This window comes from Daphnia magna, linkage group LG3, assembly GCF_020631705.1.
Source record: "Daphnia magna isolate NIES linkage group LG3, ASM2063170v1.1, whole genome shotgun sequence".
Taxonomy (NCBI): domain Eukaryota; kingdom Metazoa; phylum Arthropoda; class Branchiopoda; order Diplostraca; family Daphniidae; genus Daphnia; species Daphnia magna.
In genome coordinates this window covers 13,818,187-13,846,134 of record NC_059184.1, presented here as the reverse complement: position 1 = coordinate 13,846,134, position 27,948 = coordinate 13,818,187, and the positions used below count along the sequence as shown (strand labels likewise).

The 27,948-nt window shown below is 44.3% G+C and overlaps 4 protein-coding genes and 1 long non-coding RNA gene across 7 annotated transcripts; 2 read left to right on the top strand and 3 right to left on the bottom strand.

Annotated features, from left to right (window-relative positions):
• Window positions 1-321: 321 nt before the first annotated feature.
• On the bottom strand, window positions 322-5,004 carry LOC116918169 (UDP-glucuronosyltransferase 2B14). 3 transcript variants are annotated; one of them, XM_032923795.2, is made up of 9 exons: window positions 4,866-5,004; window positions 3,310-3,405; window positions 3,053-3,228; window positions 2,861-2,986; window positions 2,626-2,794; window positions 2,234-2,497; window positions 1,742-2,156; window positions 1,115-1,640; window positions 322-1,049 (listed from the first exon to the last, which is right to left on the bottom strand). In XM_032923795.2, exons 6-9 carry the CDS (start codon window positions 2,371-2,373, stop codon window positions 556-558), a joined length of 1,575 nt encoding a protein of 524 aa, XP_032779686.2. In that variant the 5' UTR covers window positions 2,374-2,497; window positions 2,626-2,794; window positions 2,861-2,986; window positions 3,053-3,228; window positions 3,310-3,405; window positions 4,866-5,004; the 3' UTR covers window positions 322-555. The 3 variants fall into 3 exon arrangements, with proteins under 3 accessions (XP_032779686.2, XP_032779687.2, XP_032779691.2); XM_032923796.2 differs by having other exon boundaries at window positions 2,865-2,986; XM_032923800.2 differs by lacking the exon at window positions 2,234-2,497.
• LOC116919369 (solute carrier family 13 member 5) lies at window positions 4,877-10,698 on the top strand. The gene is made up of 19 exons (XM_045171269.1): window positions 4,877-4,996; window positions 5,073-5,338; window positions 5,402-5,516; window positions 5,591-5,691; window positions 5,754-5,888; window positions 5,961-6,083; window positions 6,153-6,347; window positions 6,422-6,522; window positions 6,601-6,872; window positions 6,937-7,074; window positions 7,141-7,190; window positions 7,947-8,213; window positions 8,273-8,416; window positions 8,484-8,640; window positions 8,705-8,800; window positions 8,866-9,046; window positions 10,061-10,222; window positions 10,298-10,437; window positions 10,501-10,698. The coding sequence occupies exons 1-19, from the start codon at window positions 4,889-4,891 to the stop codon at window positions 10,594-10,596; spliced, it is 2,847 nt and encodes a 948-aa protein (XP_045027204.1). The 5' UTR covers window positions 4,877-4,888; the 3' UTR covers window positions 10,597-10,698.
• LOC116918158 lies at window positions 10,421-27,948 on the bottom strand. Its single transcript, XM_032923769.2, has 20 exons — window positions 27,625-27,948; window positions 25,641-25,812; window positions 25,237-25,459; window positions 24,836-25,109; window positions 24,582-24,770; window positions 24,253-24,491; window positions 23,794-24,169; window positions 23,650-23,720; window positions 22,337-23,562; window positions 21,777-21,904; window positions 20,028-20,194; window positions 19,326-19,966; window positions 18,418-18,965; window positions 18,091-18,285; window positions 14,884-15,117; window positions 14,592-14,829; window positions 14,136-14,532; window positions 12,598-14,059; window positions 10,727-12,535; window positions 10,421-10,671 (listed from the first exon to the last, which is right to left on the bottom strand). Exons 1-19 carry the CDS (start codon window positions 27,931-27,933, stop codon window positions 10,754-10,756), a joined length of 8,871 nt encoding a protein of 2,956 aa, XP_032779660.2. The 5' UTR covers window positions 27,934-27,948; the 3' UTR covers window positions 10,421-10,671; window positions 10,727-10,753.
• LOC123470712 lies at window positions 16,579-17,633 on the top strand. The gene is made up of 2 exons (XR_006644426.1): window positions 16,579-16,843; window positions 16,931-17,633. It is a non-coding gene; the product is annotated as an uncharacterized LOC123470712 (long non-coding RNA).
• LOC123470711 lies at window positions 20,377-21,538 on the bottom strand. The gene is made up of 2 exons (XM_045171293.1): window positions 21,375-21,538; window positions 20,377-21,308 (listed from the first exon to the last, which is right to left on the bottom strand). Exon 2 carries the CDS (start codon window positions 21,306-21,308, stop codon window positions 20,502-20,504), a length of 807 nt encoding a protein of 268 aa, XP_045027228.1. The 5' UTR covers window positions 21,375-21,538; the 3' UTR covers window positions 20,377-20,501.

Here is a 27,948-nt window from a genome sequence, read left to right as displayed (position 1 = left end):
TGAAATAAATTGCGTTGTGGGATGTGAAATGGGACCAATCCAATATCGTACAAAACGCGCCATACCCTATTGCATCTAGGGCACACGCACTGATTAGGCTCGTTTGTATATCTGAAAATTGTATCACTTTGTCGATGCAATCATTCCATTCAACTTATCAACTACCGTCTAGACGTCTGTCTGCTTTAGATATTTCGGTTTTATTTGGATTTCCCCGACTTTTTTTGAACCCGTGGCACGCGGGATGTACCTGAAATAGTAGGCTACTTGAGCAACTATCGGTTATAGCCCCTAGTCGGGAGATTAGGAGAACTCGTGGCGTGATCGTGACACACGTACGTCATTTATCGCAGCCTTTAAATGTTAGTATTTACAGGTTTTGTGAGGACATGTAGGGAAGTCGACGCCACTTGTTGCTGATTGCACAAGCATCATTGTCTAGACAAATCAAGTGATATAACGCTAGATTAACTCCAATGACAATGAAATGATAATTTACAATAACCAATAAAACAATGAAATCGCAAAACGAAGTGCAAAATGAAATAGCGGAGTCTAAAACAAATCGAGTTTGATGAAGCGAATGAAAAATTCGAAGCGTCGGAGACAACGCCAAGTGACGAAAATGAAAAGGCTAGTAGCGGTGGCAAGAATGAGGTAGACGTCGATCAGCGATCGCTGAAAACGATTGAGGTCTCGTGAGCCCAGCTGGAGGTGCTTGGCACCCTTGTGACGAGCAATATACTCGGTCCAGTACAATCCGCGTTCCAGCGGAGTTTCAGACTGGTCACGCAGCAAACTCTGGCGTCGTTTGACATTTGTGACATAAGTGTCTTTGTAAATCAACTGCCGGATTGTGCGATGTAGCAGCTTCTCTTCGATCTGGTTCCAACGCAGTTGAAGGGCGTACCCGTCACGCACTGCCTTGTCCATGTTGAGCAACTGATCACTTATGAAGGGAAGACCGAGAACGGGAACACCATGGTAGATTGCCTCTTGGGTACTGAGTAGACCCCCGTGAGTTAGGAAAAGTCGACATTTCTCGTGACCTACCGAATTCCATTAGTTGTTATTTCGATAAAGTTTAGCTACTTTGGTAGGAAAAGGCACGTACCTAAGAGATCCTGCTGAGGGAGCCAGTCAAGTAGTAAAATATTATCGGACAAATTGGCCGGCTTGTTGGTTCCCCTCCATTGCCAGACGACGCGCTGGCGTAACCGGGAAAATACTCGAATAAAGACGTCCAACATTTGACGAGGCATTTCGTCCATCGGGATAATGGAACCGACTCCGAATAGAACGAAGCCATCATTACCGGCACCGGAGACAAACTCTTCAATGGAACGCGAAAGAGGTTCAGCAGGTCGGCAGTGAATTCCGCCCAGCTCAACCACACCTGGTGGATATGCTCGAGGATAACTGAAGGCGGGATGAGTGTTAGCGAAAGCGGCGCTGACGTTGGCCTTCATTTCAATCAAGGATGGCGCTCCAGGAAAATATTTCTCTATGGTTGGTTGAATGCGTGGAAAGATGAACGTGTCTTGAAAGAAGTTGAGCAGATGAGTGATAACCGTATTGATTATTCGCTGCGCCAAATTCATTTTGTCCGTCATGGCCATCAGAAAGAAAGGGACGTACTCCTTGAAATTGAAAATGGTCGCACAAGTACAAATTTAGTAAAATGAAGGGCATCGATGGATCTGATCACATTTCAGGTTTTTCTTTTCTTCTTATGTCTTACCGTGTGCTCCGAATCACCCAGCAGGTACGCGGAATCTGTCATTAGAACATTCGGACTGGACAAGATGAAAGGACAACGGAAGTGCCAAGCCAGCGGGTAGCCGGCGTACGAAACGACTTGAGACAAAAGGACTAAATCGAATTGGCCGTGACGTAATACTGATTGGACGCCTGCATCAGTGTAAGTGTACTCGAGGACTTTGTCTATTTGACTCGATAAATGGCGAAAGATTTTCAATTGGGATCGGATCGAGTGCTGGGCGGCTAATTCGAAAAAATTCTGCTCGGCGCTTTCCGGATCCAGCATCGAATAGTTCAAGTTGGGAACAACTACTTCGTCCAAGTTGTACATCATTTTGTGGTATCGAAGGTCGGTTGATTCTTGGTTGGTGATGAAGGTCACGCTATGGTTCCTCCTAAGAATAAAAAAAGAAAAAACAAGTCAAAATACATAAGTAGTCGTTCGTGTGTTATCGACGTCCTTAACTCTTACTCTAATAAGCCTTGAACAAGGGGGATGAGAGTGGCTTTGTGACTATGGGATCCAAATGGCATGAAGACCAGGATGTTGTGACTACTAGCCAGGCTCAGCGAGAGAAGAAAAGAGAGAGCTATCGAAGAGTAGGACGACATTTTTCGTAAATGGCTTTAGGAAATGTGCGCTGTTCGACCCTCATCCAGTTTGGTATTTATATAGCAAGAGCCTTATCTTGGTTTGGCCTATACAGACAAGACAAGAAAAAATGCTCTCCCGTTCCTGCGGAATGATACGTATTATGGAGGGGGAGGGAGGAGGAAAATGTATTTCTCGTCTTTCGATATTTTGTTTAGTCATATTCCTAGTTGTAAGGCCTTAGCAATAAACGTGGCGACATCACCACCCACCTTGTTCAATAGACGTATTGCTTATTTATTCTTTGTCTCTGTCTGGAAATTTTTATGGGTAAAACCGAATCGAGACAGGGCGCTGATAGTGACTCAGACATCAGCTCTAGTTTCACGTACTAGACGTACTCGTGTGTGTTCGTTTTTCGTTTGTTTTCGTTTGTTGTTGCTGTAAAAATAGTTACGGTTAATGTCATCTATAGGGAGATGTAAGATATGGATAATAGCAGAATACCAACTCGAATAAGAAAGGCCGTTTTCTGGTCACCCTTTCCAAGGCCAAAAAATTGTTACGGATAATACGACGCGACCACCATCAACTCGTAATGCGCACGTACACATACTTATAATGGCCTTGTTGCTACAATCGAAAAAATGAAAATGAAAATCGTCCTTTTGCCAATACCGTTGGAAAGCCTCAAATTACCTTGGGGTTTTTCTTACAAGTCGGAAGAAAAAGTAATCCATTAAGTAGCTTTTCGTTACCCTCTCGTGGAAAAGTTATGATTTCCTCGACCTTTCTCCAGCCATGAAAGGCTTACGGAAAGCATTCGCAATCGACTTGGCCTTTCTCTTCAATGCCTCATTGCGCAACAACGTCACCTAAACGAAGCCGAAACATATTTACGCCAAAGACATCTAAAACTGTAAAAGCAAAACAAAAAAAATATTCGTTCACTTCACCTTCATACGATAAAAGAGGCGGTCGAGAGGTGATAGCAATTGGAACCAGTTTTCTATATAACAGGAAATGCAAATTCCAGGAGCGCACGTTCACGTCTATTTGAAAAAAAAAAAATATGAAACGTGTTGTAAAACAAAAAGAAAAAGTAAAAAACAAATGCTAGAAGGTTCTTTAAACCACCCTCCACAATAACTTGATGGTTAGTAAAGATTTGAATCCAGTTAACCCATTGGTTAAACCCAACATTTTGTAAAGAAACAAAAAAGAAAAACAAAAAAAAAGGGAGGCACATTTTTCCATATGCCCAGGGATGAGATGGTCAGGTATACCAATGCGCCTCTAGCCTCTCCCAGATCCATCCAGCCTATTGGCTCTTCACCCTCTAAGGGAATACTCGCTACACCTACAGTATTTTAGGCCTTTCGATATAGTCTGAGAACCATCGAGAGATTTCTCATTCATCTACGGTCCATTGCCAAACGACTGCCGTCTTTTTGTGAGCGGAAAACGTATTTGAAATTTAAAAAGAAAAAAGAGCTAAAAAAAAAAAAAATATATAAAGTTTTAACACCATCGTGTAATTTCGTGGCCTACATAATCCGGATATCACGTAATAGCTTCTAGCTACGCCAGATAGGTAAGTTTGGCATACTGCTGATCTTCCTGTCTACCACATTCTACCTTTACACACCTGCGGTAAGGGCGTGATTTCAATCCTTTTATGCACGCATTCTCAAGGATCTAATTTAATCGCATCTGCTTGGCACCAGTTCCTCAATTCAGCCAGCCAACCTCTTTCTTGTTTCCTTCTTCTATGTCCTTCCCTATATGCATCAGAATCCCCAACTAGTTTATAAATTGAGCAGTTACAATGGAAATGCAGCGTGTTGCTAACGAGAAACCGCGCGTCTAACATTGTTGCTGCTAGCCAGCTGGCCTCTAATAGGTGACACAGATCCTCCAAAAAAGGTGTGTTAATCCCTATTCCACCCTGCAATGTCTTCCATTTTAACACGATCCTGTTGCCATGTGCTTCTCTAGTTAGTAACAGGTTGCCATTCAATCAAAATTGAATGCCAATTGTGACCAATTAGATTTCAAGCCACGACGCGTGTGTCAGATAACCTCAATTACAATCGCAGTTTTTTTTTTGTCTCTTTCGTTCGTGTGTCGATATCGCAACTAAACGTGCCGATATCCCCTGTGTTTTTATTTCCGTCAGGGGTTCTTGACAGAATGACCCACTCTCACCCCGACGTTCAGTTATATTTACAATCCGATTTAGATACGAGCCTACGCGATAGCCCTCATAAGTAGTGCCAAGGGCGCAACGCAGACAATCTGGAAATCTGACGACCGACTCTGGAAGTTTTCCCGATTTTAAATATTGACTTTCGCGTCCTAATCAGTCCCAGACTATTCTTGATAAGAACTATACAGGCCTGTGTCTCGAATAGGGTCGCAGCGTTCGAATTGACGTAGAAGGGTCATTGAGTGCGACTCATCAATAGTTTTTTTTTTTTGTACTAAAAATTAAAAGAAAATGTTGACTTACCCCAATTTCAGGACCACTTCACGATGAGTAGCTGCAAGAAATTCTTTCAGTCTCATATTCGTCCTTATTTGAAGACTTTTGTTGTCGTCCTATCTCCACTTCTCCTCCTACCGTTGGCCTTCCATGGAGCGGTAAGCATCTTGTTGTTGTAACACTGCCTACGAAAAATGTATCGCAATGAGTTTTTTTTTTAAATTAATTTGACAGGAAGCGCGAGCTGGTTATTGTGTCCTACTGATGACCGTTTACTGGCTCACATCAGCGCTACCAGTGGCAGTTACTAGTCTTTTACCTATTGTTATGTTCCCATTGCTGGACATTTTGAGCACTTCTGAAGTTTGCGCTCTCTATATTAAAGAGTCTAATATTGTTTTCTTCGGGGGCGTAGTGCTGGCACTAGGCGTCGAACGATCCAACCTACACAGAAGAATAGCACTACGAGTCATCCTCACATTCGGCACTAATCCCCGATGGTACAAGCCATTGCTTTAAAGCCTTTCATACCTGCAGCGTTAACTTTAAGAATCTCTAAACAGGTTGATGTTGGGCTTCATGATTGTCAGTATGCTACTGTCGCTATGGATATCTAATTCCGGAGTGACAGCCATGTTGATCCCCATCGTGGACGCTGTAGTCGATGAGCTGTTTCAAGTAAGAGTTTTATTCTTAAACCCTCCAAGGTATTGACAATAAACCATATTGATTTGCATGCTCACCAATTTAAGGATTCCAAGGATGTCGAGTTGGGAGTGAACTACATGGCGTCCCAATCAGGCCATTCACCTGTCACCGTCGTACACGAGAAGGAACCGCCGTCAGAGAGGAGGTGACTTTCTCTTTTCTTCTTCAATTAAATTCGCACAAAATACGAATGTTTTCGTTATGCAGCAATGGTCTCAATAGCATCAAGCGGAAGATTAAGATTCCATTCCTCATAGCAGTTAGTTACACCGCGAGTATTGGTGGCACAGGGACACTGATTGGCTCTGGGCCGCCACTGGCTTTCAAGGGGATTCTAGAAGAGTAAGAGCAATAAAAGATTTTGACAGTACAAACAAAAAAGGAACATGCCATAATAAACGTGATTTACCACAGGTTATACGGGTCTGAGACCGGATTGAGTTTTGCCACTTGGATGGCCATCGGTGTACCTGTCGCATTCTCCACCACCTTCTTCGCCTGGCTCTGGCTTCAGCTTCTCTTTATGGAGAATTTCAAGTAAATCAGTCTACGTGATAAACCTGTTTAGCAAAAACTTGACTTGAAGAAATTTCAATGTGTGCTCAGGTCAAGTCAAAACGAGGAAAGTGGAATGCGGAACAAAAACGATATCAAATCCTCCATTCGAAACCAATACAGAGAGCTCGGGCCAATAACCTTTTACGAGAAATCAATCATGTTTCTATTCGGACTGCTAATCGTGTTGTGGGTCTCTAAAGATCCTCAGTTTATTCCCGGCTGGGAAGACCTGTTCCCGATTGAGTAAGTCAGCTCTGCAATCTATTTTCTTTTTACACGTACTTAACGAACAAACGTATACGTGTTGCTTTTTACAGGCATAAGATTGGAGACGCCACAGTAGCCATTGCTATTGTTCTTCTCGCATTCGTACTGCCATCTAAACCCAATTTCTGGTGTTTCACTCGCCCTGGCAAAGGTGAATATAACATCATTCAATACTTAGTCAATCAACGACAACAAGACATTTTCGGTAACGCCTATTGTAACTTCCTAGAACCAAACTCGAGTCCAGCTCTACTCGAATGGAGTTACGTTCAGCAAAGATTTCCATGGAGTGTTCTTCTTCTGTTGGGTGGAGGCTACGCCATCAGCGACGCTTCTAAAGTCTCTGGATTGTCTATTTTGCTTGCTCACCATCTATCTGCTTTAGCTGCTTTGCCTTCTTTTGCCGTCATGTTTCTCCTATGTCTACTAGCTTCTGCCATGACCGAAATAGCCTCGAACGCAGCCGTGGCCTCCATCTTGCTTCCCATCGTGGCACAAATTGTACGAACTCGCTAACACTTGCACCAAACACATACTTAACTATAACAATTATGTCTCTTGCTAGGGCGAGGTAACCAATATGAACCCACTTTACCTGATGATTCCCGTCACCTTCAGCTGCTGTCATGCCTTCATGTTGCCTGTTGGCACACCGAGCAACGCCATGGTTTTTTCAGCCGGCAAGATGAAACCTGCCGAAATGGTATTTGTTAAGCCTACATTGACACAATTCGTTCTCTTTAATGACTGTTTTGTTTCATACTTTCAGATTAAAGCTGGAGTAGTTATGAACATCATCAGCATACTTATTTTATGCATCGTTATGGAGACTGTCGGCGACGCCGTGTTTGACCTACACGCTCCCGAGTTACCCTTTTGGACTGATGGGGCGCGCCACCGAGCCATTATGCTGCGGCCATCTTGAAAACGACAAACATTATAGATGGAGCGTTTCTTAAATTCCGTCCAGTTCACAAGCCCCAAGTTGCCGAATCGAATCTCTATTCCTGTATAGTTAACGAATTTCTAAATGAAGTGATTGTATCATATATTTTCATATCTGACCCAATGTGATAGCGAAGTTATGAAGCCATCCTTCGGAATACTTCCAAAAACCAGTTTTTTTGCAAGTGTTTGATTTTTCCTTTTCATGTTCAAAAACTTTATGGGAATTTAAAAAAGAAAATGGTTTAGTTAATCTGTTTTCGTTTTGTTTTTTATCACTATCTTCAGTCTTCTTCAGCGAGAAATTAAAAATAGAATTTTGAAAGACGGTGAATACGCCTAACTTGGCAACATCGTCGCAGACTACACGGTGAAAAATTAACTGGGCAATATAGAAGAACTTCCATGAGCTGAATCACTTTTGACAGTTGTGATCATAGAATTCTGTTTGTTTTTTTAAATTCTGTTTAACTATTGGTCTAGTATTCATTGTGTGGAGAATTTTTACTCTCTTTCGTCAAAAATATGGAAAAGCAGTCTAAGCATTGGGAAGGTAAAACATGTTTGTACTCACAAGTTTTTTCGCCGGCCGTGTCTATGTAGCATTTGTCATTTTTTCCTTTTATATCCAGATGTTCGTGACTTGTTCAGAAACTGGAGGGAAGAGAACTGTCGGCAAAGTGAAGACGTGGTTGATCTCTGGAAAGAGGTCTTGGCAAATCATTTCGGTAAACTAGGGGATGAAGGTTGGCTTGTCTTGGAGCAAGTCTTTATTGCAGCACTGGACTGCCATAGTATGGAAATAGCAAACTTTTGTCTTTCAAAATTGAATCAAGAATTTCCTGATAGCATGAGGGTCAAGAGGCTCAAGGCAATGAAATATGAAGCTTTAGAAAGGTACAAGTGTTTACGTAAAGTCAAGATTTCATCTCCTTCACAATTTTTTTTTTCATTAGATATGAGGATGCTTTGGATATCTTAGATTTAATCATTAAGAAAGATGAAACCAATGCTGCCTCACGTAAACGCAAAGTAACAATCTACAAGTCACAGGGAATGATAATTGAGGCCATAAAAGAATTGACCGATTATCTTAGAATGTAGGTTTTCTTAATCACAATATTCAGAAGAAAAGCACAGTAATTTATAAATATTCATTTTACTTAGCTTCATGGCTGATCAGGAGGCATGGATGGAATTGTCTGATCTTTACATCAGTCAACAGGAGTGGAACAAAGCTGCATTTTGTGTTGAAGAATTAATGCTACACAGCCCCTTCAACCATTTGTATCTTCAAAGATATGCAGAAATCAAGTATACTCAGGTATTCTTACTTAGCTTTTTCTGCTGGATATACCTTTTCTTTAATATACATTTTTTTACACTAGGGAGGTTATGAAAATCTAGAAATTGCTAGATCTTACTATGCCCAAGCTGCCAAATTAAATCCAAACAATGTTAGAGCGCTTTATGGTCTCTTGCTTGTAAGTATTTTACAACAATTTGTCAAACAAATTGTCTAGTTTACTGACCTTCATTACCATTTTAGACCTCTGTGCATATGGCATCAAACTCAAAATGCCCTTCTCAAAAGAAGAAAGAAAGCATCAAGTTGAGTGAATGGGCTACAAATCAACTGTCTCAACTTCAAAGTTCCAACGACAGCAAACTATTTTCATCCCAGATTCTTGAAGGAATGGGTAACCTGCAGATTGGCAATGATTCAAAAAATTAACATAAAAGAAAAGAAAAACATCTTTAGCAAAATTGGTCCAAGAATTTCACTGATTCTTTGGGATTATTATTTTTTTTTTAGTCGTGTCCCTCCATTTTTGGTTCTCTTGTGTCCGCTTGTCCGATTGTCCCTAATTGGTTAAAATATATTTTACATAGAAGTTTTCACCATTGAAACTGCGCCCCGCTGTATGGATTATTAGTCCAACAAAGCATCAAATTATTTTCGTCACGCACCATTTCGCTTTCATCATTCGCCACACTGTCATTGTTTTTCAGAGAAAATGGATTCCATTTTGAGGTGAAGGTTAGCAGGGGTAGGGCCTGCTTTCCTCAGCTTGAATTGTGTGTCTGTCTTAATCTCTACGTAACAACGACCTTGATATTTAAAATTCCCGACACGAGGTGTGAAGTGAAACTGATCAATTATGGCGAAACTAATTTCATTGACCAAGTTCACCTTGCCTCACGGGGGATTTCCGACATTCCAGAGGGCAAACACTCTTCATTGTGTTCGGTCATCGAACGACCGGAAACCCACCGACCAGGGCCCTAACACGGCAAAACGGAGAGAAGAAAAAGATTTGCATGAATAAGAATAGTCAAGACTGTGGGCGACCTTGATGACGAAGCATAAAAAGGAAATACGCAACGGGCGAGAGTGGGGCGGTTTTACTTCATCGGGAAAAGACCACAATGGACGGAAGAGGAGGCGGGCTAACAGGATGCATCTGCACGGGCCACCATGTTAAATCAGCAGAACGACTAGACACGAATCTTCAGTTGTTTGCAATCAGTGGGATACGTCAGAGTTCTCCTTAAAAAAAGAATCTTCTCTTTAGTTTTAGTTGTCATACCGAAACAACGGGCTAACGGGGTTAGTTCTTTAACGTCTTTTGAACCTTGCTTAGCCGGAATCGTTTAAGCGAAACGTTTTTCAACGTTTGGAACAGGAAGTAAAAATTCAGTTATCTGCAGTGCAAGTTCACTAACGTACAACACGACAGTTTGATCCATCATTGTCTCAAAAATGCTGAAAGAGTGCAGTTTACTGTTCGTTTGCTGGACGACTTTAGCGCTGACAGCTACCCTACAGCCGCTTCCCAGCTATGGGGTAACAGGAGACTGCCGATCCAGTGAAGACTGTGGCCCGTCCAGTTGTTGCCTACTCGGTAATCAGTGTTTGATTACATTCGCGCCTCAACTAAACTCATTCAACAATTAATTTAAAAAAAAAACTAAAATAGGGATGATGAGGTACAGTACGCCTTGGTGCGCCCCACTACTGAAATTGGGCGACGAATGCCGACCGTCCAGCCGTCAGTTAATAAATCGAACATTGTCTTACCCAGGAGGCCTTGAAATCTTCCTTAAAGATGCTCATCAGGTTTGAATTTCATTGAATTGTTGCCAATTAGAGACCAAAAAATTTCTCTTTTTTAAAACCAAGGTTTTGTGTCCGTGTGACGCCAATGAAGGACTCGTTTGCAGCCCGCTAAAAGGGACGTGCGTCTACGATGTCGCCAATGACATTACTCCACTCTAGTACTATTAACCTGATTTCTGTCGTTTGTGTTGGATGCTTCTTCAAATGATGTCGAATGATTTCACGTGGTTCCGCCTTAAAAAAATAAACCCGTAACGAGAACTGGAGAAATTTGATTTGATATATTTACCATTCACAAGTGAGAATAACGTAATTTTTAATTTGCCTTCTTGGCTTGATGGCTTTTACCCCGGATTTTCGTGCCGGCCGATGCTCCTTTGCGAGCTGCTTGTACCAAACCTTTAAACTGGCCACTCATCTTGGCTTTTTTCCTTTTGTTGAGCGCATTCCGACTCAACGGCACGTAAGCAAATGGATCAGGTTGACCTTTGCGTTTCACGTCTCCTCGCGCCTTGGAGCTACGGAACTCGGCTCCGTAATCCACCGGTTTCACTTTTTCTTGGCTCTGTTTGGCTCTCTGTTTGGCCGTCAATTTCTGAACGGTCCGTTTGACCGATGGTTTGGCGGCAATGGCAACAGGCCGATGGATACCAGATCCACCCGCTTGATACTTGAATGACGGTTCATCTTCATCGTCATTAATGGATTCACGGTCGTCCTTTTTGCGTTTACGGTCAACCTCCATTTTGTCCAACGCTCGACTCAGGTCGACGTCAGATTCTTGCGAAGTGTCAGACGAGTCTCCGCCATCGTCAATAATCATCCGGCCGTCAGGTGCCGTTTTGAAGATGCTTTCCTTCTTCTTCTTCTTTTCGGCGTCAAACTGCCCTGGCATGGAACGCGCCGGATTGGTGGCTGAAACCTTTTTCGCTGCGGCTGGGTCCAAAAAGTCGACAATGGATCCTTCCTCCTCTTGAATCCACGTCTTGGGCATTTTCTTTCTGACGTCTTTGTCGTCTTCTTCATCCTCGAGATCACTGTCACTATCGGCCAAAACGTGTTCCATTGTCTTGGGTTGGGTGGCCATTTCAGTCTCGTCCTCGTCATCTTCCTCTTCATTTCCTTCCGCTTTCCGCTCTTCTTTCTGCTTCTTTTTACGAGCTTCTATTTTACGGATGTTATTCAAACGCTTGAGGAGGACGACGTCATCTTCAGGGACGAGTTTCATGACCAAATCGGCTCCACACTTGCGAATCAATCGGATGAAAATATCACGGGTTTTTATGAGAAAGACGCGCTTGAGCTCTTCATCCATTTGGCTTAGACTGTCAATCAAGCGCTTCAAATACAAAGGCAATCGCTGCGAATGGACGGTGACGGTAAACATCCGGATGAAAACGAGACAAGCAAGGACGACGTCGCGGTTTTCTGTCACCAACAAGGCACAAATACGTTCGAGGACAGTGTCGATCAGTTCTTCCGTACAATTTGAGGCAAATTCATGGACAACGTAAGTGACGGATGTAACAGCAGTAGCTACGTGTGCGTCATCATCGCTGCCCATTCCCTTCATCAATTTGGTGATGTAATCTTTCACTGCGACTTGTGGATCTGTGGACCATTTCTGGAAGACTCGTCCGACATCGATGAGCAGCGCGAAAGCAGCGCCTTTGACCTTTTCGCCGACTCCTTTGACGGCTAGTGCTGCCTCTGAAGCTGACGCGGCCAAGAAACGCCGATTTGGAGCCGTTGGTGGCTGTTCAGCCAGTAGGGCAACCAGGCGCGACAGGGTGCGCAACCTCGACGCTTTGCTGGGCGCCTTGACGATGTCTCTCGAGGTGGTGAAGAGTTTAACGATGCGATTCAAACTTGCACGAACGTGACGGCCACACTCACTCGCCTCATCAGCACCGACAATTTCCTCCACGATGCGATAAGCTTTCTTCTGAGGTTTGGATTCACTTCCCATTATCCAGGGAAGACAGAGCTGGACGAAGCTTTCCACTCGGTCTGCATCTTGGTAGACCACCAAGGCCCGCAACAAGGCCAGCACCGACTCCCAGATGAAGAGATTCTCTTCCGCCACAGCCTTATCCTCCTGGACAACAACAAAAGTAGTTTAATCGTAATGCATGAAAAAGGTTGGAATTCAAAATGTACCGATTTCAAACTGGCAGATGCTGTCGTCATTTTCTCCTTGGCTTTGTCGAAGAGTGAGTGAAGTAGTTCAATGTCAGCTACCTGTAGGTAGTACGTCACCGTCTGGAACACGGATTCACGTTGCGACTCTTCCTCATCCGTGGTCGATTTGGTTGTAAACAGATTAAAGAGTAAAGGTATAAAATTCTTGGCATAGCGTGACACTTCGATGCGAATTTTTTCGTCAGTTTTTGAATGGATGATGAGCTGACGAAGAGCAGCCATCACCTCCATACGGATGTCGGGGCGTTCGGTGAGGGCGTGTCCCAACAACTTGGCGATCTTTTTAAACGCTGTGTCGACGTCCGTCGGGCACTTGCAAAAGCCCGGCAACAGGGCCCACATTTGCCGCTGGAGGAGGTCGAAGACCCGGAAACCTACACGATCCTGTTCTTCTTTGCATTGGGGGACTCTTGAATGACAGGTTTGCGCCAACGGCAAAAAGTATTCGATGAAGAATCCTAGTTCCGTGTTCTGAATGTTTTCACGCAAAATCGGCAAGAGCCAACTGTAGGGGAATTCGTACGAGTCCTTTTCACGGCCAGTGATGCCCAAAGGGATGCATTTCAAGAGGAATCGCGGCCCGCAAACTCGAACAGCTTTGCCAACAGCAAAATCCACTTCGGCCTCGTGTGGAAAACGTGGCGAAACACGTAAACTGGCCAGTGATTTGATTAAATTTTTCGCGATTTCCGGCCGCGTTTTGCCGACTCCTTCGATTAATGTGGTACACAAGTGAATGACGTACTTCCAGGCGTTAACAGTTTGGTAACCCAGACTTTGTTCGACGCTTCGAGTGATTTTCTCAGCAACCGATGTGACTGCAGCGACATTTTCTGGCTGATTAAAGGCTGGTTCCAAGCACTGGCTGATCAACGATGCCAGTGATGGGGTGACTGACATAACTACTGGCATTTTATCGCTCGACCAGAGAGCGGTGGCGACGCTGAAGAAGCGAGGAAGATGCCCAACGCAGAGGAGTGAGTCCAGCCGGCCAAGGTTAAGAAGTGCTTGTGTCATGACACTCAACCATCCGCGTAGCGGTTGTGTGTCACTAGCCGAAGGTTGATAATCGTAAAGAGCGGTGATGAGACGGGCATTCAGATCGGCAGACAATGTGACCGTCCTTGGCCGGCATACGAACATGCTGTGAAAGCACTGCATGGCGCATGAAGAGACCAGTACATTGTTCAGCGTCATCAGTTTGAGCAGCGATTCGCACAAGGGCTTCACTTCGCTTTGGGGCAATACAGCTACAATTTCTTTCAACAAGTTCAAGAGATGAAGCAGAGGAGAAGGTTCGCTGCCGTATCCGTGCTCTTCTATGAACGCTAAACAATATTTGCCTGTGCGCGCTGCGACTGGGTGCAATACAGGAGCGTTTTCGTCTTGAACTAGAAAGGTACTGCCTTTGAGAATGGAACTAAAGCGACGAGAGAAAAGCGAATGAAATAAGAAAAATATATTTTACTTTTTTAAAATTTGCAAGGATTAGCTACCAAATTGCGTGTTGAGCGGCTTTGCGGACCTGTGGCTTAGGGCTTGCCACAAATGTTAGCAATGCATCGTAAATTTGTAAGGTGGAAGAGGTGGACCAGGCCGAAGCATCCTGATTTCGAAGAAGAACGCCAAGACAACCTACTAGTGAGCGTACCAACAGACTGTTGTCGCTCTCGATGTAACGGCCAAGCAAGTCGAGCAGACTTTTTGCTGATGTTGAGAACTTGGCTTTGAGAACGTTGGATGGGACTCGCTTGATAACCATACCCAAAAGAGCTAGGGTGGCGCCAAGTGAGTCTTCGCTAGTTTCAGCCACTTCCAGAGTCGTCATCAGAACAGCAAAGTATTCCGTGTCAGTTTCTTTGCCTCCTTGTTGCTTAATGACTTCAGAAACAGCTGTAAAACAATAACTTCTGTAAGAACTGTGTTGAATTGTAATGCATGTGATGGTATACCTGCAAGGACAGCCAACATTTCTCTGTGCAGAGCAGAGGTAGGTGTAAAACCTCTATGTAATTTATTGAATGATACATTGCTGCAGTTGGAAAAACCTGTAGCAAATGTCTTGACTGAACTGCTGGAGCGAAACGTGCGCCCAGAAATGACGGAATAAGTTTCATCATCCTCAAAATCTCCCTGGCACACCGACGGTGGAGAAGTTATGACTTCAACAGCAGCACTAGGATCACTGGGCTGCAAAGAGCATGATTTTTATCAAAAACTAAATTAAACGCCTGTTAAGAATACCTTGAGCGATTCTGATGCGTAAGTGTGTTGCTTCAATGCCTCCTCAGTTAAACCACTTTTTTGTGTTGGGCCAGCAGGCGGGCCGAACAAGAATGGCTGGAAAAACCTGGTTTTGGCCACATCACGATGTTTTTTTATAGTCGGATTGGAACTGCTACTCTGCCCTTTTGCCCATCGTTTTCCTTTGTTTCCAGGACCCTTGATACGAGTTTTTAACTTGCCCATCCTTTTAACCTGATGTTGTAAAAACACGTCAATATACGGCGTGCAATTATATCGGTCGTTAGAGACTGTCCCTTTTTCAAAAGACTTTGAAATGATTTAGGTAATCAACTTGCACGTGTCTCGCTCCCACACTTTCGGGAGAAAGATTGAATTTTTCGTCTGCTACAGTTAACAACGTTGCCTGTTTTATAAGTGGGAAAACAAAAATAAATCCCGAAAATGAAAAACCAAAAAGAAAATGTTTAAAGCCACATCAAAGTGATTGGCACAATCTAACCAGTTGCTGCTGGCGTGAATCGATCGATTGTGCCTACTTCAACATCATGTTTTAGTTTACTGATGCTGTTGGGTTGTAGGGGCTAAGAGGGAGCCTATAATAACGTGTGACGTATCTATTGCTACACAGACAGTCTTCCAATGGCATTTTTTTTTTTTTCTTGGGCATTGTTTCTGTTCCGATCGATTCCCATCTACAGCAAGATATCTCATATTAAGCTGCTATTCTTTTGCTGTTGACTGCCTAACTTCTGGCTACTGCTTTTGACGGCCGGATATGATCACGTATTTCTTCCTGGCGGTAGAGACATAAAAGCAAGTTGGGCCGGGGTACAGTGTACGCACCCGTGTGTCGATATCTATAAAGGGACAGCAATCAAGAATGCTGGACAGGAAAAAATCTTTGTGTCTTCAATCAACGGAAACGATCGCTCGGAGTCATGACCAACATGAAAGGACGAAAGAAAAAAAAAATGTAGTCATATTCCTGGTACGAAATGAATGACATCTAATGATATAGATGGACAGAAAAAAAAAGTTGGTCTCCAAATGATTGCGCATTTTATTGCCACTGTAGCCTCGTATCAAAACCTATATACAGTACAAATAGGTCTAAGAAGATGAAGTTGATTTTGGGGTCAAGTTGTGTCTGTATTCCCTAGTAGAATTGAGACCGACCTTATTTATTTAGACAAGTTTGACTGGACTAGACGAAAGACGAATGCCAATCCGAGTTCCTAGGAGAGACCAATCAGGAAAAGAGATGACGCTGAAAAGAAGCTTACGTATCTCCTACACTCCTGTATCATTATTACGTACTCGTTGCGACTATATTGTACTAGTCTACATTAAACTCGAAAAAGAGATGCTCAGTAAGGGATATATGGCTGTAAGTCAAAGCTTTGGTTCATTAACAGCTTCCCGCTGTCCAATTTTCCGAGATTACACGTCTGTACGAAGGATTACTTGTGAGTAGCACTAGTGCAATCACGCGGGTGGAAAAAAGACACCTTGACGTGACTGGTTATTTATTTTTGGATATACAAAGCGCCAGACGAACTGAGGGCGCTGTTGACAAGCTTCACTTTTCTTTTCTGTACAAACAATTTGTCTTAAAAAAATAAAAAAAAGACGACGATTGAAGTCAAGTGCAAATAGAGTTTTCGATTGGTTGCCGGCGTAGACAATGTGCAACAGCTGTTGAGACATCATCGTGTGTGTCTGTGACAGTGCGACTGAACAACAGCCAACCGCAAAATGCGAGTCAACTGTTTCGAACTCACTGACTATAGTGGAGATGAGTTGCAGCATTGATCGTTCACGTGTACTGTAGTATACAACAAAGTCAATTTGCAAAAAGCGAGTCGAATAGTGAATGGAGTCGTCGGACGAGTGTCACGCGCTACTTCGGGTCGCTTGTTTGCCATTAAACGACTACGGTTCTCAAAGGACTTTGACAGTAAGTCTATCATCTAAGAACAACAAAAAGTATTCAAATGAAATTGATTTAAAAGAAAAAGATGTTACGCCGACGTGGAAATCAAAGACAACAGGTCATTGCAACCTGGTCGTTTTAGATGAATCCGGCGGCGGCTGCTGTGAAAGTGCGGACGTCATCATCGTGCAACATGAAATGACGTCGACAACCACCGAACCAACGCACACCGTCGGCCGGAAGTCATCAGATCAACGGTTAGAACAGAGCAAAGTGCCGACTCGCGATATCGAAACCAACAGCGATGTGGAATCGATCGTAAAGTTGCGTTTGTTCTTGGCTACGGCAGCACTTTGGATCGTTTGGCTCCTGCTATACGTCATACTCTCCCACTGGCGCTTTATTTAAACCGTCCAATCATCTCTGCGCGTATCAGTGGAACAATCCGGAAGTGGCCATTGCATCCAACATCAAACTCTGGCAAAAATAGTAAATAGTCCCAGAAAACAGCAGAGATGACGGAGAAAGAAAACCAAATGTGTATTTATTGTTTGTAAAGAATGTGCAAATGTGTTTGGCCAAAACAATTAGAAAATGAAGCGGAATTCAATATTTAAAAAGGAACATGAAGCTGACAAATACTTGGAAAAATGCAGCAATAATCACACACCAATAAGAAGAAAATTAGACTAGACCAAATAAAAAGATGTTTTTCTTTTCAAAACAGCAGGATAGAGACTGGAAACAGATTGGTTTTTGGTTCAAACAAGACGAAACAAAATTGAAGGATACAAAATACATGTTTAAAGACAAATGATGCTTCAAGCTCATTCTTTTTTTTTTATAAATTCCGGTCAGGGCTCATAGTTGACAAGTTGTCTTCATTCCGGCAAACGCTGCGTGTCTTGTATCGATCGCGTTCCTTCGATACGCACCAGACTCGAGCAACACATTGGCCAAAAGCATCATCACTATATTCTATATACTTTGGACGTCAACAAACTTGTTTCCTCTCCGTGCACGCGCATCTTTTTTTTTTTCCATCACGTCTTTTCTTGTTATTTTTATGTTCTCACTGTTGATTTTCCGTTACGGTAGGCGTATCATCCGAAATGGAACCCAAAGTTTCATCGAGCGCTTCCATCTTCGTTCCCCGAGTTTAGAAAGGAAAAAAAAAAAGGGCAGGAAAATGAAACGTTTAACATAATAAAGTTTGGAATGCGTTTCTGAAAACAAAAAAAAAGTAAATAGAAGTTGCGGCTGTGAATTACCTTTTCATCAACGACTGGCTGGTTCTCAGTAGCCGTTTCTTCCATGTTCAACACCAAATCGGCCGTCGACTCGCTGATAACCATTGGCTGTTTGGCCGCTGCCCGTCTTTCTTTGGCCCGCTGTAAAATCAAATTGAGGGCACCGCTCTTGGTGGGCGATGTCGCTACCAGTCCAGTCACGTGAGCCGTGCCATCCTTTTTGTTCATCAAAGTTATGAAAACGATTGTGCAAAAGACCATTAATTAATTGGCGCGCAAGCGAATAATGAGCAGCTAATGAAAACAACGTTCAGCGACGTAAAAGATACAAAATAGATACGAAAATACCTGCGCCGATGAGTTGTCTGTAATCGGAGTTGTGGGATTCTTCTCGGCTTGCTCCACACTTTCCGTTTGGCTGATGCGGATGAGCGGAATTCTAGCCGGAGAACGTGGCGCTTCAGTCATCGTGTTTCCGGTTGGCTGGACTGCTGTCGACTGGCCAATTGACGTCCGACTCGGTTTGGCTCCTACTCTCGGCGGACTGCTGCTCGATTTCTTCTTCGTCTTCTTGACCACCGATGCATAGACCGGCTGAGCAGGTGGACTGGCCGATGGCTCGACTGGCCGCCCAGCAGCAGGTCCACGACCGTTCAAGGCAGGACTATCTCGCGGCAACGAATCGCTTATATCCAAATCACTTCCGTCGGTGTATCCAACAACCGGTTCAGCACGTGCTTCTGGTCCGGCTGAAGCTTTGCGGCCTGTTGGTCTTACGTTATTGGCTGGCTGTGCCCGTCTGCCGCCGTGACGTCCCGTCACCGTAGGCTGTACCGGAGGAGATACTTGAATTACCGGTCCTGCGCGTTGATGCGTCGATTCAGGACAACCTCCTTCTGTTTATTGTTGCAAATAAAAACAAGACTTTTAATTATTTTATTTTAAACATTTGTCCTTGTTTTTCTTTCATTTCTTTTCAATCAAGTTGATGTTTCTTTTACAGCAGAAATTCCACTGCAAACAAGAGATTTTATTCGTCTATTCTTCTAGCCTGTAATTGGCAAACTATCTAGAAACGTAAGAGGCTTATTGACTTTTCCCTTTCGGATACGATGCAAACATATGAACTTCAAGTTCTAATATTAATCGCGTCCTTTCAATATAACGGGATAGAAAGGAAAACACAAAAAAGGCAATCTCTTTGTTAACTTTTCGCCATAAAAGATAAAAAGATTAACAATTAGAAATGAGAATACCGTTTCGTTTTTCAACGGCTTCTTTAGCCAAAGTTTGGGGCAAACTCGTTTGAGTTTTAGTCGGAACGAAAGGCACAGCTTTCCTCCATTGGGCGATTATCTTTGCGGCTGCAGCGTCGGGAACAGCTGGTCCAGCAGTAGCAGCAGCTTCTTCTTCCTTTTTCTGGCGCGTTTTCAAGCGTTCAGCATCTCGTTCACGTCTGAGTTGCGTCCGCAGATCCGTGACGGCCTCTCTGAGCGACGAGCTGAGTGACACCAAATAATAGATGACCAAGATGAGAAGAACGAGCAGCGGAATGACAACGCCGGGCGAGGCGATGTAGCTGAGAACCCAGTGAAGACTGTCGGGCGTCGCCTTCAATAAACTCTGCGTCATGACGTGAAAGATGCGGGAGTATTCGCTAAACGGGCCGCAATGCCACGACGGCTCGAGCCAAACGATGGCGTAGGCGACGGGCAGAGTGCAGAGGAAGAGCATAATCAGCAAGAGCCACAGGTAAAAGTTGTTGGAACGTGAAGCTTTGAAAATGACTTCGTGCGGCACGTTGCACGTCAGCACGGCCCACGAACGAATGTAGAGCAGCAGGAAAAGTTTGAAGATGTTGATGGCAGGTAGTCCAGGCGAAAAGAACATGCCCATCCTTTTAAATTAACATTCGTTGTACATTTGCCAGACGTGGTGCACAATTCAACGAGACTTACCAAACCATGCCTTGATTGTTGACGAGATGCAGGATATTTTCAGCGATTTTGAATTCGCCGTACTGAGGAAAGTACTTTTCTAAATCCCAGCACCAACATCCGTTGAAGACGCGGACGAAAATGGCCCGGATGAAGTCGATTATTAAAATCGATATCGTCGTGAACACCTAAGATGGACAAGAGACACAAGAGCCAATTAATTTCACGTAAGTTGCAGTTTTCCCGAGATGTAAAAAAAGAAATGTCCGCCAGTTTGCCTTTCTACAGGTTTGCACAAACTGCGAAAACAGAGCCAAACGAAACAATAAAATAATAAAAAAAAAAAAACGAAACAAAAGGTAAACGTATATCAATTAATAAAGCATGCTTTCACTTTTATTTTGCACAAGACGTAAATGATATCAGATTTAAAAGCTGAACTGCACTGTAGAGAATTGCAACATTAGGGTATTTTGGGTTAACGTAGACATTGCATCACTTCTTGACTGCCAGCGAACCGCAAACGTATTGTTCGCAATGGTCCGCTTTGACAAACACTTGGTACGACTCTTTGATCGATTCCGGAACAAACGACTCTACGGCCACCGTCACAGAATGGGCAGTGTCCGAAAACGATTTGGACATGGAACCCAATTCGCAGACCAAACGCTGGATGCATTCCTGCGAACGCATGGCAGCAAACACGACTTGCGTCAATTTCTCGACTTGCGCCAAACTCATCGACGGAAGGCCGGAACTAGTCTCGTTGGCTTCACGGCGCTTCCGATTCCATCCTTGGGGTCCACCCTGGAAATCCTGTGGTGCTCCGCCATATCCTTGCGGCGCTTCCCCGTATCCCTGCGGCGCGCTGCCGTAATTCTGGGGTCCGCCGTAGACGTTGGGCATCGGAGTGGTGGTGAAGAAGGGCGTCGTTTGCTGGAACTCTGGCGTTACTGGAACTTGCGTCGCGAATCCTGCGCTGTTGATGAAAGGCTTGTTAATAAGACCTCGGCCAGCTAAGAGGTATTTGATGATGACGATCAGCGGAATGGCGATGGGAAGAACAATGGCCAACGGCAGAGCGATGACTTTCTTCAACAATTTAGAGAAGCCGAACTCTTCCGTGTCTTGTTCCACCAGCAGATGCTCGGGCATCATTACCATCGGAGTCAACGGAATGGGGATCGACATTTGAGGAGAAATGTAAGCCGGACCAGCGTCGACAACGCTGTAAGACGGACCAGTCGTAACGTAAGCCGGGGCAATCGTGGTCGAGTACAGCGTCGGGGCGATCGTAGTCATCTATATTTATGACTCAATTAACATCGAAATGTTGACACAAATTTAATTTATTAGAAAAGGACTTACTTTTCAGATTTTTCAGACACGATGATAACGTGTGCAGGACCAAACGAGCTGTACGACTGAGCCGATCAAGTCAAAGTTCACTGCCCTTTATATAGTCGGCCGATGTTGGCTAATTTTCGCGCTTTAACTCATTCGAAACGTGAAAGATTGCGTCATTGAAAAACACCCTAGGATATCCACGTCCTTGAAAATGGTGGGCGTCATTGCGTTGGAGGTAGAGTAAGCATTTAATAGGCCCCCCCCCCAAACTATCCTACCCTGCCTCACGTGCTTGTATAGATGCTTGAAACTCAATTCAATCAAGTTTCTCTTGCGGAGGGGGACAATAAGGATCTTATCCTAATTAGCAACTGGCGGGTAATGAAAAAAAGAAAAAGGGGGAGAGACTGTTAATGAACTTGCCAGATCCATGATGGTTAATTTGACGAGTTCCTGGCCGAACATGGTTTCCCAGCAGAGTTTGCGCAGTTCCAAACGGGTCGTTGGATCCAATGTCGGTCTTGGCATTTTGCTAATCGCCGCCATTTCTTCTACGAAAAATGAAGGAATGATTTAATTCGATTATAAGGCGCTGTTCATTGACTCTATTCTCTTTTCTTGTTGTATTCTCTCTCCACTGCACACAACCCCTGTCTTTCTCTATGTCTAAAAGAAGAACACACAAAAGGCTGGACAGGTATTCTCTTCAAAGATCACTAAATATCTTTCTTGCAAATGCTTCGTTTCCGTTCAAAGTCTTTAAACGTTGTTCTTTCTCTAATCTTTTGTTCATTTTATTCTACGTCTCATTTTACTTGCCTAATTTATTGGAAGCTATTTCAACTTTCCGAGAAACTCCTCCGCCCCTCCAAAGAAATTCGCTAAAATCCACGATTAAATAGTTTAGCCTATACTTGAGTCTATTCTCATCACTAATTGATGTACATATAGGCTTGCTTTAGTTCAAATAGTGAATGGTTTACCGTTTGGCAGAGTAGTGCTGCTGGAAAAGTGGACAGATGAATGAAACGATGTGATGTCTTCATCTCTAGAACTCGTCCAAAATGGAGTGCATCCTTGCGGATTATCACCGCGACACGGCACTCCATTACTGGTCCCATTATGGTCGTCTTCTTCTTCTCCTGGAATGTTGGTCGTTAAACTGCTGAAATAGCCGACAGTGTCGTTCCACGGACAAACAACCAACGGGCACATGTTCCGGATGGGACTTTCACTCGAAGCGACCGGATGTTGGGTGGTTGCCGTATCATTGCCTGTCGCAATCAACTCATCCGGCGGATCGGTTTGATTAAAAATGAACAGGTCATAGTAAATGCTGCTGGCCAATGAAGAATTGTCTTCGACATCCTCCTCTTCTTGCGTCGTCAAAATCAATCCAGCCGTGTGCCAACGCATGAGATCGTCGAGCGATTCCGGCGTACCGGTCGCTTCCGATGTTTTGGCATCGACGGCAGCCGGAGTTGTGGTTGTAGGCACTGGCTCTGTGCTCGTCGAAATGGGCAGCGTCGTGTACGGAATGCGGATGGTCGTGTTGCGTTTCAAATTGCGCAGGATCGAATTGAGGGAATCCAACAGTCGTCCGATACTTTGCGGAGTAGATTTCAACGACGACGGATTGCCAGTCGTCGTTTCTGCCTGGTCTAAAAGCGCCTGCCGTTTCAGACGTTCTGGAACATTTTCGTAATCTTCTTCGTCGTCGTAAATGAGTTCGTCTTCTTCCGAAATGAAAGTCGTGGTCGTGGTCGTCGTCGTTGTCGTAGCAACAGGCGAATTCGTGCTGATGGACGCAGTTGGAGCTTCCGTCGGTATTTCCAAGGTGGAACAATCGACCATCATTTGGAAACAGGTTCCAGTCAGAGATTGTTTCTCGTCGTCTTGCTGATCCGTCACCGGTTCAGTTGATGCGCCGTACGTTTCCATATCAACTGGATTCTCTGTGGCGTTCAAGATGAAGAGGGTCGTCGGTTGGGTGACGTCGTAAAAGGCGTTCGTCTCCGACGTGGAATTGAAAATGGGCGTCAACAATAACGAGGACGATTTGTCCTCGTGTTCCAGTAAATCGGCTATATTCAATCCTTGCCGGCTAATGTTGGATTTCATGACGGCCAATCGACTCGTCATGGCGTTCACTTTCCCGAACAGAGCGAAGATCAGCGTGTACAAGTTGAGTAAGTTCAATATCATGATCCTGTCGTTGCAATCGCAATACAATTGCGAAATATACTATTCTATACAGTGCATCAGTACTTGTGTGATTGATTCAAGTTGAAATTACCTCGCCAATTGCCAGCGCAATTGCCTGCGCGGATGATACGTTTCCATGATTCCAATCAGCTCAAAAATGTTCTACGTCATTTTTTGAATTCAATGAGAAATAGTTGGTAGAAACAAAGACAAAGAAAGAAGAAAAATGAATTACCGGAAAGATGATGGAGATGAGTGAGAGGATGACTGTGATTTCGTTCTGACGCCACCAACTGGATTCGGCTTCCGGCTCGGTGGATCGCTCGACGACCAAGACGACGATGTAGGCCGATGAGCAGAGCAGGACGAGAACGAGAAAATTGGCTGCCAAACGTCGACAGATGACGTTGCGAGTCAATTTCTCGGTCGCCCGTTCTTTTTCCGCTTCCTCCAGCAATGCCTCTTTGAACCCCAACGTGATGGCCGAACGTCGGTTCTCGCCCGTCTCCGGATGACCGATCATGAAGTCCCATCCGGTGAATAATTTCCAGGTAAAAGTGCATTCGTCGTCTTTGTCCGATAATTTGGCCATCCTCGAGTTCTTGGCCATTCTGCATAACGCCAGTAAGGCCGCAAATTCATTTAGGGAAATCTTTTTTCCGTTTCTATAAGAGTGGAAAATGATGGGATGTACTTTCTGAGGATAGCGACGAAGCTGTACATGTAGAGGACGAGTCCAGTGAAGAAATAGGCAAACGGCAATTTATATCCTTCGTTGGTCTCGTAAGCGTTGCTGTAGAAACCGTAAAAGATGGGCGAGTATTTGAGGATGCCTTCGAAATCCCACAAGGTTTGCAAATCCGTCGCCGTCCGTTTCTCTTGCGGCAGTAATCCTTTACGTTCGCCGCTAACGTCCCATTCAGTGGCCAATACCTGAGTTGTTGATGAAAGGATTAATCTCATCTTTTTTTTGTCTTTGTTCCAGTGTGAAAAGAACTGCCGTTTGAAGGTAGTAGTAGGTACCTCTGGCACGACGACAAAGATGGCGAAGCAGGTCGTCAATACCAAATTGATCCAAAAGACCCAACGCAGAAAAGTGAAATAGGAAGCGACAGCCGATCCGAAAAGCGATTCGATTTCTTTGATTCGCGCTTCCCACGGCACCAAGAACGAAATCAAATTTCGAATTTCCCGCACGCTCAATTGAACGGCCTGTTTGATATGGAAAAAAAATGAGAAATAGTAACGGCATCGACTACTAGATGGCGTAAATAAACTTTGGCAAGCAGTAGACGTCCGCGGGCGAAAACATCTTTAGCTGTCCGTGATTCGGCCAGCCGCTGCTGGAGGGCTCCTTCGTGTTGGCGGACGAACGATTTAGCCCGTCGCAAGACTCTCAACTTGCGGCCCATGTCCCACGGCTGATAGCGCATGTTCTGCACCACTTCCTTATGCAGAGCGACGTGCTCAAGGGCAGCGGCTGATTCGGATTCACGCTGCTCTTGTTGGTCGTAAAAATGATTGCCGCCGCCCGTCTCTTCCATTCCAATCCTACTCGCATTTTTTGTTTGTTTTTTTTTGTTTGGTTTTGTTCCAATCGAAATCGACCGTGCCAATGATTCATTAAAACTTATTTGAATACGTCATGTTTTGTGTTGTTGGTTGTATATATTCATACTCGGCCGAGCTGATGGTGGCGACGGAGAGGCCGCGTGAAGTGCGTCTACGTCCGCCCATGGAGGACAATTCATCGCCCGGAAAGGGCGACGAAGGTCGGCGTCCACGACGCAGAGACCTCGTACGTCGATGGAAACTTGACCTTCCTCCTACAGCGGAGCGTCGTTGATGTTGCAGGATACTCGAGGCCGCAATTGAATATTCATCGTCATCATAGTCGTCATCTAAATGGTACAGAGGATTTCAATGATAATATGGCCATTACGAACCGTCATCACAAAGAAAGTAGAGAAATGTTTAGTTATGACAGGACGTCCGGTTCTGCCCTCGTCAAAAAAGCTAACGGATGTGAAATGAGTGTCGTAAACGGGATTGCAACACATGCGACATCGGTGGTATGTGTACCGATATCCAAGTAGTGGGGTTGATGATTGGATAGATGGTGGATGGCGCTGAGAGGTGAATCCATCCTGACGGATGGTGTGCCCACGCTGGATGCGTCTGCCCTCTCGGCCATGATGAAACTGACGGAAAGGCGATCGGCCGATGGCAGTGGAGATCTATCCTCATCCGCCTGCTGGGATAACGAAAACGAAACACGGACAGACAAAAAAACACGTAACTACAAATGCAAACATATTGGAGATTTACAGAAATGGATCGATGTCAAACGTACGATCGAGTGAGCACAACCCAATATGCAAATTTCCGAATAACACGTGAGCTCGGATATAGACGGACAAGCTTCAAGGCATATGCCCTTCTCTTTGAAATGCTCCGATGATGGATCGAATGGAAAAGGCTGCTGGCCCATTTCGAGTTGGCTAACTGTTTTTGGTTTTCTTCTTTGGTTCTTTGGGTCTACTACGATTCCGTCGGTGTGTGCCAGTTGACAGGTAAACATTTGCATATTCTTTCCTCCGTCCTTGGCTGTGTTTTCATATTTTTGTGCGTGATAAATGTACATGCAAAACAGACGGGGCAGTGCGTGTCCGACAAATTAGAACTTGACTGTTGTATACCACAATTTCAGTGAGAGATATTCACCCGACGAGCTGAAAAAGGAGAGCGCACGCACCAGAAACGCGGACCCACTTTTGATAAGAGCTGACAAATCATTTTTCTCCGTATCCTTTCTAAAAAAAAAGATAAACGTTTGTTTTCCATGCCACGCAAATTCAGCATTTCTACATCTAGAGGCAATACATCTACTAGATGTAGAAAAGCTGAATTGTGATCTATAATATTCAGCCTTTTACGCACTCCGCACAGATCCACAGAAATGTGTGCAAGGACTTGCCCCTCACTTCAAACAATCAACTCCATCCTATTTGAAATAATAAAAATAATTATAGAAGGGGAGAGAATCGAAGAAGGACCCGTTTTCTTATTCTTCTTATAGTGTTGATGCGATTGATCGAGAACACGGTCCTTTTTCGGGCAAAAGAATCCCCCCCTCTACTGTAATCACCACGACTTTATGGAAAAGACGTCTGTCGTAGAAGGAAAATGAAATTCATCAGGGGGGACAGCGAACGTTGCGCTGATTCGTGAACAGAGTTTTCTTCGTGCGTTCGTTGATAGGACGCAGCAGATTGCAGAAAGACGACATTAAAGGCAATTCCTTTTTGAGAGGGCGTTTGTCTGATGTACACCTCGAATAGGAGTGTGACGGATCCCTTTCGTTTTGCCACGCGAAACAGCCCAATCAACCCCAATTTCTTTCACTTTGGTTTCGTTCTTCTTTCCAAAAGACGAGCGTCTAACGTTTTTTTCCTTTTCTTCTTTACCTTATTGTCGTCTAACGGCTAACAGCGCCTTTTGTCTTTACTATGGATCGCGTTGTGGCGAATATAGGGGTCCCATATCGTCCCCACAATATGGTCCAGTCTGACAGACGCACGGTCGTTGACCGGATTCTTAAAACAAACAAGAATCCTCTACTTTGAGAACATCTTCTATCGCCATGGATCAAGCAGAAATCTCTAAACAATTTGCATGCGATAAAACGTCCTTTTCCCAATTTTTTTGAAGGGGCAATATACAATCAAATGCCGTTGCAACCAACGATGTTTCGTGCGATATAAAAAAAAGGAGCTTTTATTATTTTGAAAAGACGCTGTGACGAATGGCTGGAAATGCTAAAACATTCGTCGTACAGGTGAGAAAAAGAAAAAAAGAGTTTAGAAGCTTTTGTTTTTCCAAGACAAGAAGCGGCCAGACGCGTGAGGTGCAAAGAAATATTGAACCACGATCCGATTGAAAAGAGAAACAAAAAAAAAAAAACAGGCGTGAATTTTCTATTGAAAACTCGTTTTTATGATGGAACAAAAACGTGTTGGATTTGTTGAAAAGAAAAAAAAAAAACCCGAAATAAATAGCGACTCACTTGAGGATTTAAGGTGGCGCCACCGCAACGGAAATCTCCAACTGAACTGGCTGAACTCTTCCGGCGACTGTCGAATCCGGTGGCGGCCCCAGCAGCAGCAGTAGCGGATGTGTCGATGCGCAAGATACCAACGGCCGGATTGCGTTTGTTACTTTCCTTCCTCCTGCGATGGCCAACGCCCTTCTCTTCCTCCATCCCACCACCACGGTCACAAGGAATCGTCTCTAGTTGATCTTCATCTCGATCGAAATCGCTAGTTGGGGCTGGGTCCTCGAATAAGTCTTTCTCGTCTCCACCCTTCTTTGCCATCTTTGCCCTTAAATC

Coding starts and splice junctions, on each gene's coding strand:
- LOC116918169 (XM_032923795.2), bottom strand. CDS start 2,373: ATGTCGTCCTACTCTTCGATAGCTCTCTCTTTTCTTCTCTCGCTGAGC. Junction 2,157..2,233: donor CTTGTTCAAGGCTTATTAGA/GTAAGAGTTAAG, acceptor TTTTATTCTTAG/GAGGAACCATAGCGTGACCT. Junction 1,641..1,741: donor TGGGTGATTCGGAGCACACG/GTAAGACATAAG, acceptor TTCAATTTCAAG/GAGTACGTCCCTTTCTTTCT.
- LOC116919369 (XM_045171269.1), top strand. CDS start 4,889: ATGAGTAGCTGCAAGAAATTCTTTCAGTCTCATATTCGTCCTTATTTG. Junction 6,348..6,421: donor GAAGACCTGTTCCCGATTGA/GTAAGTCAGCTC, acceptor TGCTTTTTACAG/GCATAAGATTGGAGACGCCA. Junction 8,214..8,272: donor AAATATGAAGCTTTAGAAAG/GTACAAGTGTTT, acceptor TTTTTTCATTAG/ATATGAGGATGCTTTGGATA.
- LOC123470711 (XM_045171293.1), bottom strand. CDS start 21,308: ATGACTACGATCGCCCCGACGCTGTACTCGACCACGATTGCCCCGGCT.
- LOC116918158 (XM_032923769.2), bottom strand. CDS start 27,933: ATGGCAAAGAAGGGTGGAGACGAGAAAGACTTATTCGAGGACCCAGCC. Junction 23,563..23,649: donor TTGCGCTGGCAATTGGCGAG/GTAATTTCAACT, acceptor TTGCAACGACAG/GATCATGATATTGAACTTAC. Junction 15,118..18,090: donor AGCCAGTCGTTGATGAAAAG/GTAATTCACAGC, acceptor TTACAACATCAG/GTTAAAAGGATGGGCAAGTT.